This window comes from Camelus ferus, chromosome 30 (assembly GCF_009834535.1).
Source record: "Camelus ferus isolate YT-003-E chromosome 30, BCGSAC_Cfer_1.0, whole genome shotgun sequence".
In the NCBI taxonomy this organism is placed as follows: Eukaryota; Metazoa; Chordata; class Mammalia; order Artiodactyla; family Camelidae; genus Camelus; species Camelus ferus.
Genome location: NC_045725.1, coordinates 13,094,020 through 13,108,791, shown reverse-complemented (window position 1 = coordinate 13,108,791; position 14,772 = coordinate 13,094,020). Strand labels below are relative to the sequence as shown.

General features: G+C 41.5%; 1 protein-coding gene across 3 annotated transcripts in view; it reads left to right on the top strand.

Annotated features, from left to right (window-relative positions):
- The first annotated feature begins 5,256 nt into the window (after positions 1 to 5,256).
- EPG5 (ectopic P-granules autophagy protein 5 homolog) overlaps positions 5,257 to 14,772 on the top strand; it is a 97,760-nt gene continuing 88,244 nt past the window's right edge. Inside the window, exons 1-7 of one of the 3 annotated variants that reach the window (XM_032470650.1) lie at positions 5,257 to 5,463; positions 6,748 to 6,991; positions 7,861 to 7,997; positions 8,910 to 9,017; positions 10,070 to 10,143; positions 12,056 to 12,161; positions 14,563 to 14,677. In XM_032470650.1, coding sequence (XP_032326541.1) covers positions 6,805 to 6,991; positions 7,861 to 7,997; positions 8,910 to 9,017; positions 10,070 to 10,143; positions 12,056 to 12,161; positions 14,563 to 14,677 — 727 coding nt within the window. In that variant the 5' untranslated portion in view covers positions 5,257 to 5,463; positions 6,748 to 6,804. Of the gene's footprint in view, positions 5,464 to 6,747; positions 6,992 to 7,860; positions 7,998 to 8,909; positions 9,018 to 10,069; positions 10,144 to 12,055; positions 12,162 to 12,200; positions 12,225 to 14,562; positions 14,678 to 14,772 lie in introns of those variants that run through there. The other 2 variants (XM_032470651.1, XM_032470652.1) reach the window with 2 other exon arrangements.

Here is a 14,772-nt window from a genome sequence, read left to right as displayed (position 1 = left end):
TACTGCAGGAGTTCAGAATAAAGCACGTGTGCCGGAAGGGTTGGTGTGGTCGTTGGCAGGATCATAACTGAGTCATCAAAGGTACTGAGTGCCACAGTTAGGAGTCAGTCTTTCATTAAGTGAAGAGCTGTGATTATTTTTGGTTTTTGTGGTGTTCAGAGCAGTGTTTTAGGGGGACCAGTCTTACAGTGGTGTTTGGGATGAACTGATGGTGGGGCAGAGGCTGGAGCCTTGGGGGACCTTTCAGGATCTGCTCCCCTAGTCTGTCCTTTGGAGAAGTGATTTGAGCCACAGGGAGCTCACCACTTCTCAGAGGCCGTAATGTGGGTGATGATCACAGTAAAGCCCTTCTCCCTCTGCATACGCACCCCAGATGTCCTGTCCTGTCCAGGGGATCTGTGAGGGCGCAGGGTGAAGCCTTTGCCACCCTCTCAAGTAGTGGTGCCTCCTCCAGTTGTCCATCTTTCCTTCCCACCTGCCTTGGGGGGAATCAACAGCCAGTCCATTCTTTGAATCAAATCCCCAGCTTCTCTCTCCTTTCCCCCACCTCCTTCCCTGGGGCAGCCCCAGGGTAATTCCTCTTTGGACCTCACTTCCGTAACAGCACGAGTGGAGAGTTTTCTTTGTCCACTTTTGAAACAGAGAAGCACTGAGTTCCACCCCTAAGGGAAATAAAGCATAAAGTCTTATGTGTTCTTCCCTGGGAAGCCTAGGGAGGTTTAAAACAATTCTTTAATTGATTATCTCACCACAGTATCTGTTGCTGCTGTTGTGGTTATGATGATGCCCAGGAAGATACCTCTGCTGGAAGTGGGCCGGCAGGTTTGGTACTAGCAGCTGGAGATTTCGTTTTGTTTAGCCAAGGGGAAGAATTTGAAATTGCAAGGGAAATCCTGGAGCGGGGAAAGAGGAAGCAGTTGGGTGACATGGGACAAAGGCAGGTTAAAAACAGAGATGGGCTGGAGAGGAAGCTTGGGATGCCCTATGGGCTGGAGAGGGTGTGGTCATTGCTCTGCCCTTGATCACGGGGCCCATCTTGGCCAGATTCCAGCTCCCTATCTTCTATTCTGGTTAGCATTTATCACCCCCAGAGGTCGCTTACAATTTAAGAAAAGGGAACTAAAAATTTCTCCCTCTAGTCCACATTCCGGTCTCTACTTCCTCATTTTTTCATTTATTTCTAAACTCACTAAATTTTAAAAATCTTTCATCTAACAGCTTTATTAAGCTATAATTCACACACTATACTTATTTAAAGTGTATAATTCAGTGGTTTTTGGTTATGATCACAAGACCGTGTCACCATCACCGTGGTCAGGAATGCCCAACCCTTTTCCATGAAGGATGCATCATGTTACCTTCCCACCAGCAGTGTTGGAGGGTACTAATTTTTCTACATCTTTGCTAACGCTTATTATCTGACTTTAAAGTCATCTTAGTGGGTGTGACGTTATCCATTGTGCTTTTGACATACATTTCTCTAATTACTAATGGTGCTGAGTATCTTTTTTATGTGCCATTTGTGTATCTTCTTTGGAGAAACGTCTGCTCAGATCCTTTGCCCGTTTTAAAACTGGGTTATTCATCTTTTTATCATTGAGTTGCATGAGTTCTTTTTTTTTTTTATTCTGGATATTAAGCCCCTTAAAAGATAATTGACTTGTAAACATTTTCTTCCATTCTATGGGGTTGTCTTTTCACTTCGTATTTTCAGCACAAAATTTTAAAATTTCTATGAAGTCTAATTTATCTAGTTTTTTCTTTTGTCGCTTATGCTGTTGGTATCATGTCTAACAAGTGCTTTGCCTAACCCAGGGTCATTTTAAGATTTACTTGTATGTTTTCTTTGAAAAGTTTAAAAGTTTTAGCACTTACATTAGGTCTGTGATCCTTTTTGTTAATTTTTGTATAAGGTAGGAGTTCAATTTTAGTCGTTGAATATTCAGTTGTGGAGCACCATTTGTTGAAGATTGCTCTTTCCCCATTGGATTGTCTTGGCATCATTGTTGAAAATCAGTTGAGCTTAAATGTAAGAGTTTATTTCTGGATTCTCAGTTCTGTTTCATTGCTCTATTTGTCTTTCCATGTGCTAGGGCCATGCTGTCTTTATTACTGTAATTTTGCAGTCGATTTTGAAATTGCAAAATGTGAGATCTCCAACTTTGTTCTTCTTTTTCAAGATTGTTTTGTCTGTGCTGGGCCCCTTGCATTTCCTTATGAGTTTAAGGATCAGCTTGTCATTTTCTGCAAAAAAGTCAGCTGGGGTTTTGATAGGGGTTGTATTGAATTTGTATATCAATTTGAGGAGTGTTGCCATAGTAACAGTATTGTGATCTGAGCCGTGAATATGGGATATGATTCCACTTATTAGGTCTTTAACTTCTTTCAAATCTTGTTTCATAATTTGCAGAGTATACATTTTGTACTTTTTGTTAAACTTGTCTCGAAGTATTTTGTTCTTTGTTCATTGTAAATGAAATTGTTTTCTTAATTTCATTTTATGATTGTTCATCTCACTAAAATTTGGCCTCTGCCCTGACCAGCACACCAGTATTTCTCTCACCATACTATTTCTCTCTCTCCCTCTCCTAATTTTCTCTTTCTGACCTTTCAATCTGGCAAACCTATTTATTAGAGCTGGTGTGCTAACAAACATCACTGAAGTGTAACTGGACCCACTTTTTCATTTTCTTATAAATGCTCATATAATACGTTGCTGCTATTCCTGAGTGTAGGCAGTTTGACAGAGCGGTTTGTATGCACTGTATAGCTAATCTCTGAATCTGGTATGCACAGTTCACAGCGTGGATTAAAGTAACTTTGGATGGCCACATTGCTTGTTGCATTTCTACCATTTGTAAATATTTGGTAGTTCATTACCAGCAGGCTGAGCTCAAATTCCATTTCAGAAACATTTGTCTTTTCTTCCTAATATTAGTTACATATAAATGTTTTCCTTTTTTAGCTAGTTCCTTGTCACTTTTTTTGTTGTTGTTGTTGGATATTTGCTGAATAGCATAATCTAAAGTCACTGATAACTTGTGTAACGGTCATTTTACCTTTCTTAACATTTCATAGTGAAAGGGAAGTGAGTATTTGAGTGATTCAGTCATTTTTTTGTTTCTCTGAATGTAACAAGTTTATTTAAATAATTTTTCCATATTTTTCCTTTTTTATCCAGCTTTCCCCCTATGTATCTAGTTCATATGCTAATGGCAGAGATATTTTATTAAAAACCATAATTTATTTTTTTAGTGGTTAACTCTTTTTTTTTTTTTTTGTCTTTGTCTTTTTGGAGTTAATTTTGGGCTTAATGAAAAGTTGCAAATATAATACAGAGAATTTCATATATCCTTCATCCAGAGTCTTCAAACATTATCGTCTTGCATAAGTGTAATTCTGTGATGCAGGACATTTATCACAGCCAACAAATTAACGTTGGTACAGTGCTATTAACTAAAATAAAGAACTTACTTGGATTTCAGCAGTTTCCCCCCTGTTGCCTTTTTTCTGTGCCAGGATCCAATCCAGGATCCTACATTGCATTTAGTTGTAGTGTCTCCACAGTGTTCTCCAGTTTTTTGTAGTTTCCCAGTCTTGTCTTTTCTTTGAGGACTATAATACTTAAGTTATTTTGTAGACTTTCCCTTAATTTGGGTTTTGTCTGCTGTTTTCTCATGCTTAGATTGGAAAGGGTGCTGAAGAGGTAGTAAACCTCAGAACAGCATATAAGGATGTATTATTGGTTATGCTAACCCTGAGCGATTGTCTGCCAGGATTCTCCACTGAAACTTATTCTTTTTCCCTTCGTAATTACTAAATATGTAGAGAGTACTTTGACACTATGTGAATATTCTGTTTCTGCTTAAATTTTCACTCACTCTTTCACATTCATCAGTAGATGCTGCCAGTGGCGGTTATTTCCATGGTGTCCTAATGGTGGTTTTCTGTTTTCTCTCATTCTATCTACATTTATTAATTGGAATTCTTCTGTAAGGAAGGGTGCCACTCCTTGTCAATTACAAAGCAAAATGTATAGTTGTGTTAATATGGGCACATGGATATTTATTCTATTCTGTGGATTATAATCCAATACTATCATTATTGCTTAAGTTGTCCTGACTTTTTCTGCTTGAGATTTGAATGAATATGTTTGTCAAGATGGAGACAAATCTGTTGAAGCCTAAGATGCTCAGAGACTCTTTGGTTTCATTTAACATCTAGCAGAAAGGAGAACAGCCTAATTAATAATCAAGACTTTCCTCCTCAGTTCTTGAATCATAATTTGCTGCTTTTTTCATGTCTTCCTCTGTTGGAATTAGACTAGTGAATCTCCCAAATTCAGCATACTCAAAATTGAGTGATACCAAATCTGAAACACCTTGCTTATGAAGTGAATTTAGATTCCATTTGCTAAATGATGAAATTTAGATTTTTATATGTAATTAAATTCCTCATTCTGGAAGCCTCAGGTATTGTTATATTATCAATTATTTCACATTACACATCTTGTTTTTAGGAAAAGAAGAAATACTGAAATCCTTCAGAGGGAAGAGTCTGATGAAATCTCTCTTGCCAAAACCCCTAGAGAGGTGGAAATCCCTACTCCAGCTTGTGAATTTAAAGGAGACCATCTGAAAGTATTAACTGATTCCCAGCTCCAGAATGATGCCAGTGGACAAAATGAGAGTGAAATGTTTGATGTACCACTTACCTCCTTAACCGTGAGCAGTGAAGAGTCTCTGACATGTAACACAGAGACTTTAAAGGACGGGGAGGAGATCAGAGCCCACGTTGGGGATGATGCAATCAAGCTCAAGGTCAACCCTGGAGACAGTATTGGAACCAAAGCAGAAACCCTCAAGAACTCTACAGAAGTAGAGGAAGATAAATTGGTACAGTGTGGACCTTCAGAAAGCACGCTGCAATCTAATGTTTCTTATATTCAACAGGAGATAGAAAATTTACAGCTCAGAGAAACTCAGAATAGGAAAGAAGACGAAAGCTTGGGTCTTTCTTCAGAGGTGCTCCAAAATATTGGCTTGCAGAGTCCTTGTGAAGCCAAAGACATTTTTCAGCCACCTAGAGTGAGAAAACTGTATCCCCAGTTGCCAGCTGAAATTGCTGATGATGTACCAGCTTTGGTGGCAGTGAAACCCTTGCTTCGCAATGAGCGCCTCTACCCGGAGCTCCCATCTCAACCGGAAGTGGTGCCATTTACTAAAGAGCAGCTAAAAATCTTTGAGCCCGGTTCATGGCTGGAAAATGTTGAGTCATATTTAGAAGAATTTGACAGCATGGCTCATCAGGACAGGCATGAATTTTATGAGTTGCTTTTGAACTACTCACGATGTAGGAAGCAGCTGCTGCTGGCCGAAGCCGAGCTCCTTGCTCTGACTGTCTGATTGTCAAAGTGCTAAAAATCGACTGTGGCATTTTAAGGAGGAACAGTTGTCAGTTCAGGTATATTGACCAGTGTTCTGTAAAGCTTGCGGGAGCCTGGGGAATTTGCAGTGGAGCTGCTGTTCCTGGGATGCCATCGAGGTCTGGAGTCTGCTCTTTCTACCCACGCTGACCTGTGTTAGCCCGTAATAATAGCGTGCAGGGACACAGTGTCCAGGGCCTGCCGGGGCCGAGCAGGTAGCCTGGAGCAGTGAAACAGGTTGAGCGGGATGTGGTCACTGGGTAAGCGCATGCCTGGCCCAGCGGGCACAGCTGCTCTCGTGTTCTAGTCCATTGTTGCTGTGAGGCCGTGTTGGCTCAGCACGGCCACGTCTTACGTTTTTCTCAGAGAAGCTGGAAGTCTGGATTTTTACGTGAAAGATCTTGATTTGTAAACCTTGGCAGCTAAATCCAACGCACACTCATAGACGTACACACATGCACGCACGCACAAGAGGCCAAAGCAAGTCATGTCTCGAGGTCAGATATTTAGCTTGTGACCTTGGGCATAAAGCCAGGAATACCCACTGGGTAGAGAGTGTCAGGGACAGGATGATCCCTGGAACAAGGTCAAGAACAGATGAGAAAATAGAGAAGGCAACAAGACACGATTCTCTGGAGGCCAGGGTGCCATCAGGAAAGCCACTTCATGGTGGCCTGGGAGGGATGGCAGGAAGAGAAGGCCACTCTTGACAAGTCTGGCAGTGAAAGGAAGTTGGAGGAGATTTCAGAGAGAAGCGTGGGACTTCCCGCCATCCCTAATCCTTATTCCTTGGGAGACCTGTGTATCTCTTTGTAGGTGGGGGGGGGGGCGGTGTCCTGTGGAGAGGGAAGCATTTGAAAGTACTGAAAAAGACCGGGTAGAATTAAGAACACAGCTGGAGAGTTAATATTGGAAGGAGGGGGTTTCTTTCTTTTGAGCAGCATCACAGAGAATGATGAGGTAAGTACAGAGATGTTTTGAGGTCCCTTGAAGTGGAGGGCATACCACATTGATCTCAGTGTTTGTAAAGTGGAATGTAAGATCATCAGTCATCAGAGTCTGAGAGACAAGCCCTGTGGTTTTCTTGCACTTTCTCCACCTACTTCCTAGGTTTCTCTTCCCTTCTCTCAGCTTGTGATGCCTTTGTGACTGGCATTATACTCCTTGGCACCTGGTGATGTATTATTAACTTTATTGTTTTCTACGTCGTAGTATCGTCCCCTCTCTGATTTGTAAGGTCTTTGAAGATGATGCCTGCTGCCCGGTTCCTTCAAGAGCAAAGAGTAACTGGCTTCATCTGTTACCCTTTTGCCCACTGCTAGGGTATCTGCGAGGATCAAGTGAAAGTTTCAGGCTATCACCGCTACCAGAGAGTGGAGATGAGTGAAAGTGCCCTGGGAGAGCTAAAGAAGCTGTTTGATGCCAAATCCGAGCACCTCCACCAGACCCTGGCTCTGCATTCTTACACCTCTGTGCTCTCCCGGTTGCAAGTGGAGTCTTACATCTACGCGTTGCTCAATAGTTCGGCTGTTCTGAGATCTTTAGCAATTCATCAGGAAGGCCGAGGTGTGTCAGTCACGAGTGTCTGGCTCTTTCTTGTGATCTGAAATGAAAGAAGAGTTGAGGGGTACAGTCTGGTTGAATTGACTGTGTGCTGATTGGCATTGTAAGGACCATTTGTGCTTGCTGGTTTACCTGGCCTCCCCCAACGTAGGACTGAGATGCGCCTTAATAGCATTTCTTACGAGCGGTGCCAGGTCTCCTTCCCTGTAGGCTGACATTCTCTGCTTCTCTAGGAAGCCAAATGTTTGCTTTTTATCATTAACGTCTCTTAACTGTCCTAATTTATGTGCTTGTTACCAAGTGTAGTCCAAATACAGTTTTTGATTCTAAAGCTAATAATCAGAATACTTTTTCACTCTCTGTTGCACTTTATATATGCTTGTCCCTTTTGTTGGGCTGTTTTATTTAATTTTCATCAGAGCAATTATAATGCTCTGGATTTTTCATTCTATTTTGGATTTGAAGAAATTAGCCTTTACCATATGATGTATTGAGTATTAGTTACTCAATTTTTATTTCTGGGAGAGTTAGTAGGATCATTTAAAATTAAAAAATTCCTCCCTTTTATTGTTTTAATAACTAATCAAAGAGCTGGAGCCAGGCCTGAGATCTGCTGACTTTTAAATTAAAAAAATACATTTTGATGAAGTTATTTTTTCTTGCTTTGAAATACTTCACAGATACTTTTTTGGTTTATGTATTTAGTAGAAAGTCAGATCTTTTGATGAAAATTTTCTCCTTGGATTTTCATCTGAACTAAATATTGTGAATGGTTAATTTTTTGGGCTGTTCTTTTTTAAGTAGAGACACTAAAAATTTTCCCCTAAATACCATTTATGTGGGACTCATTTAATCCTCTCTTTACTTTATAGCTTCTAAACAGATAGCAAGCATTCCTTCTGATCTGTGTCAGCTAAAGGAGTGCATTAGTGTCTTGTTCATGCTCACCAGGAGGGTTAATGAAGATGCTCAGTTCCATGACGATATTCTTCTGTGGCTGCAGAAATTGGTAAGGAAATAGAAGTAGACACGGTAGTCTTTCTATTATTTCCCTGATCATTTAAGAATTATCTCTGACTGCATTATAGTTTTTTCCTTCAATGGTTTCTTCAGCTAATTCATTTAATATGTTAGTTACATTTTCTTTGCTTATGGCACATGGAAATAAGATAGCCTTACCCAGTGCATTATTAGACCTACAGTGCTTTTCTGTTGGATAAACTTTATCTTAAATGATCTCTGGCCTTCAACTTTGGAGGAAATGACAGTGTGGGAAGCATGCTAAATTTGAGACTGGATGTATATTCAGAATATGGGTATGTGAGCTAAAAATTAGTCCATATCACTTTTTTTTATCATCTTATGTTTAACGCTGCACGTAGTCATACTTTAAAACAATTTTTTTAAGGGGAAGCAAAGAAAGGAGTCAGGATTTGGGAAATTTAGGAAAGATATTAGATGTGTCTTACGTTGGGGGAGGGGTTTGTTTATTGGTTGTGTTTCTTGATGGGGCTGCCTTGGGTGTTTTTTTTGGGTTCATGCTAGAGTTCTTAGATATGGGTTGAGGTTCTAAGCAGTACTTTTTTGGATTTGAGAAACTATTACAAACTGGAAATAGGTTAAACTACTTGATTTATATTTACTCACATCTGGTCAGGAACATTAGTGATTTGTAATTTGCCAGATAAAAAAGATTGGGTTTGTGGAGAAACTTCTTATGATATTCTTATCACAGTGATTATGGATTCAGAGGCCTCTGTGTATCGCTGTGGTAGGCGCTCAACCAGCCAATGGTGTGTCTTAGGTCTGGTTACTCTTTTGAAAGATCACATGTATTTAAATATCAGATAAGTGATTTCACTGGAGCCCTAGATACATTTGTCCTTATAAATAGTAAAACCATGTGTCCTTTGTTGTTCAGGTGTCAGTGTTACAAAGAGTCGGCTGTCCTGGAGATCACCTCTTTCTTCTAAACCATATTCTTCGCTGCCCAGCTGGTGTTAGTAAATGGGCTATTCCTTTTATCCAGGTATGATACTGTTTGTTTTTAAAAATTGAAAAAAAAATGGTAATGACTTTTTTATGGGGGAGGGGGAGGTAATTAGGTTTATATATTTATTTATTTTAAAGGAAACACTGGGGATTGAACCCAGGACCTTGAGCATGCTCAGCATGCACTGCCACTGAGCTATACCCTCTTCCCGACCCAGATACGATATTGGTAAACATTTTTCTTGAAGAAATTGCTTAAAAAAATAAGCCTACTTAAAAAAACTGATATTTAAAATAAAATTATTAGAATATATCCAGTATGTATTCATAGGCGTTATTATGCTGCAACTTCTTGGACCACCCAAATTGATGAAATTAAGATAGAAATGCAGAAGTTCAGCTGTAGTCTGGCTTGGTGGGTTCAGTGATATTTAATAATGTAAAATTTCTGTGCAGGAAGGCCTGCTAGGAGTTTTTTTTCTGTAATACTCATCACACTGTCCTAAATTAGTACACCTCACACTGTAACTGGTACAGATACAGAAAGAAACCACCAGCATCTCAGAGTTACTTAACACAAACAGAGATCTTAGGACTGTGTGATCAACTCTCAGATAATCAACTTAGGCGTTGATTATATGATATATAGTTTCTCTTCTCTGCTGCTTGCCTTTGGGTTGTGTTGTTACTCACAGCAAGCACTCAGATGGGTAGGTAGGAGCCAAATGTATACCTAAGTTCAACTTCTCCACGTTACCTTTTCTTTAGTATTTCCGGTGGCGAGAAGTTTGAATCCTTTTAGGTACAGGAAAGATTTTTTTGTTTTTGTTTGGATTAAAGTAGCAGCAGCCTCCTGCCTCTCACACTGTTGCAGGTAATTGATGTAAATGGCTCAGCCACCTGTACGCTTTGAACACAGCCCAGTCAGGACTGCCAGGTAACCCACAAGATGTGTCCTCACTCTGGTGGATTAGGTACCAGTTCCACTTTTGTTTTCTTGTATCCTTCGTCAGAATGCGGGTGAACTGAGATTATGGAGGTTTGGGTTGTTGATTTTGTACAGTATGCCTTTTCCTTTTCTGATTTCAGATCAAAGTTATGAATAACCCATCAGGGGTCTTTCATTTTATGCAGTCCCTTGCCCTGCTAATGTCTCCTGTCAAGTAAGTGTTGGAAGAACTATGTGAAGTAGAAATTAAAATATTCTTATTATCAAACGATTGGCTTCCTAAACTGTCCAGATCCAAACAACTGCTAAAGGAGGAAGAGTCAGCATTCCAGAATTTAACACTGTGGGTTTTCTTTGGGTTGAATATCCTTTGTCCCAAAGTGACCCTTTTAACCACTTATGTGTAAATGATGAGCTCTTTTGGGTCCCCCTTTTTAGTGGATTTTTTCACTCCTGTCATGTAGGTTGTGGTACTTCTTTGGGGATTAAAAAAAACCGATGATCTGTTCCTTAGAAGGAAAGATTTAGTGGCAGAGAAAAAAAAAACCCTCAAAGAGATTCAAGTGCTAAATCATGTGAAGCTATGGTTGATGCAATGGAAATGAAGAGGGTGAAAAGAGTGGGATGGTAGTCAGAGGGGGTTCCCAGGAGTTGGCGGGGTTTGAAGAACGGAACTGATTTCAGCAGGAGAGGAGCAGTAAGAAGGGCATTGTGGGTGGAGAGAACAGGGAAGGATGGCTGTGCTGGCAACAGGTAGGCGATCAGCTTGGCTGGAGTGGACGGGTGTGTGGGAGGTGGTAATAAAGATGAACAGTTAGGGTGGGTCGGACTAGAAGGCCTTGAAATTAAGACAGAGATCTGCGATGGTCTGGGCTTTGTAGCAACTGAGGGTTTCTGAACAAGGATAAAAGTTGCATTTAGGAAGATCAGGATGGACTGGAGGCGGCAGATGTGCTTCTGCTTCATTGAATGACAGTTGCATTCGTCTGACTCTCCTGATTCTAGAACCCAGCCCCGCATCAGGAGGGCACATCCTTAACTGGGGGAGAGGGCAGAGCTGTGTCTAGGTGACCTTGAACTGTGTTAGTACTATTGGCTGTTGGTTGAGGAAAACCTTTCTGCCTCTGAGCCTGAATTAGGGTAACAGTAGTGGGTAGGAGAAAATGGGGTACCTGAGCATCCTTCCTAGGAAAGGGTTAAGGAGCTGATTAGATAAGGAAAATGGGAGAAAGGAGTGGCTCGGACCTAACTGTAGACTCTGAGTCTGAGTGACTGAGAGGGTGCTGGCAGCCTCAACAGACTGAAAAGGCAGAAAGGAGAGCTGTTGGGTAAGGAGGAAAATTTGAGGTCATTGGGGCTTGCAGGTGACAGCTGCCAGTGGACACATGGAGCTCAGGGCTAGGAGCTCCTGGGATTGAAAGAGTAGTAGTAGAGCTACAGAGCTGAAAGTCACAGAGGAGAGTTCTTGGGGAAGAAAGGAAGGAATGGGAGAATTTTCAGGGTCAGGCCAGAGAGGAAGGAACAGCAAACTGAGAACTGGCCTGGTGGTCTCAGAGAAGGAACTTCTCTGATTACCCCTCATCGCCAGGTCCAGCCACCACCGTGTAAAAGCCTGGCAGGCAGGAATGCTCCCAGAGTCCTCTCTCTCACTGCCGTGGATGCAGGGGGCTGCTCCTACACGTGGTAGATGTGATTTGACTTAATGTTTTAGCATTTAGATGTGCTTTTCCCTCTAAACCTGCTTGTGCGTTACCTGCGCATTTTCCTTTTTTATTCAATGAGCATGTTTCCTGTACACGTTGTAAGCAGCTAGAGTGAAGGTCCTGCAGTGGTCCTGAGTGTTCTGAGGTCCCGCCTTGTGCAGGAGCTGTGTGCTGCATAACTGCTTCTCTGTGGTTACTCATCCTTACTAACTGAGAACAGCAGTGGTCTCTACAGCCAGACTTAGTGAAGTTTTGGTCCCCGGGAGTTTTAGCCAGTTCCTATTTCTTGTGTACCAGTTTAAACCATTTGAACAATAGGTTGGTGTCTGACTGCTCTTCGGGGTGAGTAGGTGATCCAGAATGCATGCAGCGGGCTTTCTGGGTTTATGTTTCTGTAATTGAGCCATTGCCCTCGTCCTTCAGAAATCGAGCAGCGTTCCTGTGCCACATGAAGCCCAGCGAGCGGAAGCCATCGTCCTCAGGGCCTGCGCCTGGGACATGGACGCTAGTGGACGAGGGAGGAGAAGAGGTAACTCGTCATGTCTGTTTCATCTTGAGTCATCAGTTTTGAGCTCTTCTTTTCATGTGCCAGGTATCATTCTAAGCCCATTTCACATGGAATTTAATTTAATCTCATTTAATTCTCCCCACAACCCCATGAGGCGAGGACTTTTGTCATCCTCATTTTACAGATGAGGAAACTGAGGTGTGGGCTTGGGGAGGGGGAATTTGTCCCAAATCACGTGGTCAGTAAATGGCAGAGCCTCGAGCCTGTGCTGTGAGTCAGTGTCTCTGCTGCCCTTCTGTAGACCTTCTCCCTGTGCACCTGGGAGAGTTTGGGACCTGGAGATATTTACATGTTATGTACACTGTTCCGTTAAGATTTTCTTTCATGTGGCAACAACTTTCTGGGCTTGAGAGCTCACCTGCAGATACTCTGAATCTGTATAATGAAGAGTGGAGCTTACTAAGGTTCTGCCTTAATACTTACAAACTTACCCAGATCTTCTCACTTGAAAGACAGAAGATGGTTCTCTATTTTAGATGACAATTTAATGATCAAAATCCAATTTCTCAAGATAATACTTATTGATTTTTCTTTCTACTATACACATGGTCAGTATATTGGTAAGGAATTTCTTTTTTTCCAGCTAGTTATCAGTCCTAGTGTGTTTTTATGGTCTAAATCCTGATTTGATGTTCCTTTGCAAGATTGGCCAGGGACTGGATTTAGTAAAACCCTTTCTTATTTATTTATTTATTTTAAAAAACATCAAAACAAGATTGAAATATAGTTGATTTACAATATTGTGTTAGTTTCTGGTGTACAGCATAGTGATTCAGTTATACATGTTTATGTATATGCATTGTTCTTCATATTCTTTTTTTTATTATAGGTTATTATAAGCTATTGAATATAGTTTCCTGTGCTGTACAGTAGGACTTTGTTGTTTATCTGTTTTGTATGTAGTAGTTTATATCTGCTAATCCCCAACTCCTGATTTGTCGCTCAAACCCCTTCTCTTTAAAAGGAGTTGAAAGGTTGCAGTGGACACTCCTTAGAATGACATCGTGGCAGCTGTGGGATCGTGTCTGCGTATTCACCCAAGGATCCATTCAGAAGTGGGAGCCCCCTCACACTCATTTTGCTCTTCCTGTGGCTTGTAGGAGGCAGTGGGGTGGTGGTAAATGATGTGGGCATGTAGGCATTTTTGCTGGAGACTGAACAGTCATCCTGGGAGAGAACTTCTCAGGAGCTGGTGCAAGTCTGGTCTTTTAAAGATCGTTATGGAGCAGATTAGTCTTTTTTTTTTCTGATAGGTTTCCTGCGTTTCATCCCAGAGACAGGTACTGGTTAAGGACGCTGGTTAGCCCTCACTGAATGCTGAGTGGATTCAGGACCCTGGGGAGGGAAGAGACTGTTGGGAGTGCTGTTGACTCAGAAAAAGCTGTGTGGCAGAAGGCTCTCTGGATTGTCCACATTAGAGGTTTCTTGACACTGGCAACCTGACACTGTGTATTGAAACTACCTGGGCAACTTAAAAACCTTGCCCCGGCCCACACCCAGACACCCGAGTGTTTAAAAGCCTCCCTGGTGATTCTAATTTCCATTTGGAGTGAGAACTGCTGCTCTAGGTAGAGTTTCTGAGGATCTTGTTTGCTAGCCATCTGGGACACATATAGGCTAAAAATGAGTGGCTTCAGAAAGTTGTGAATGGAATTGCATTAGCCCCTTGTTGAAGTTGAGGTGGTACATTCTTCAGGAATCTCTGAGTCTTTTTACAGTACTCCCTTCTGAATGTAGCATATCTTAGGACGCCGATCTTAGGACACAAATTTCGTCTCTAAGGATACTTTAGTGCTCCGTATCTAACAGAATACCCCAACTGTTCCCCTTATGTGATCCCTGTGTATGCCCACTATTATTTCTATTCTGTTTTCAGTAGTACTGATTGACAGCAGGACTTCAGTTATCCTTCGCAAATGTTAATTGCTTCTTGATAGTCAGTTGAGTATTGCAGTAGACCTTAATTTTGGGCCAAGGAAAGACTTGTAGCTAAAATCACTTGGATTCTAGTGCCTCGTTCTTTAATTGATGTCAGAGCACTGAGCTTTATAGTAAGATTCCCACCCTAAAGGAATTTTTAAAATCTTCTTTGGGATGGAAATTTAATGAGAGCAGTTTCAGCCACTGAAGAATGGATATGACCCAGATACACATAAAATTGTGCTTGTATTTTCAGGGGATTTTTCAGGTCGTCTAATGGAACTGATAATATAAATCTCTGTCCTGGATGAGAAGTCCACGAAGACTCATGAGAATACCACAGGTGTACCGTCAGGACCTGTAATAATGCAGCTCCTGTAACTCTAGACCATGGCGTGATCTGATCGAATCAGCTGACATGATTCTGCATCCTTTCCCTCAGGATGAAGACCCTGAGACCAGTTGGAGTCTCCTTAATGAAGATGACTTGGTTATTCTTTTATCCCAGTTTCCATTTCATGAACTTTTTCAGCATCTTCTTGGGTTTAAAGCAAAAGGTAGGCTAATTGCCTTTGCCATATGTGAAGTGCGGTGGGGGCGAGCTCGGACACAGGAACTTAGCATCACGTCCCGTGCAGGCTCCTGATTCAGG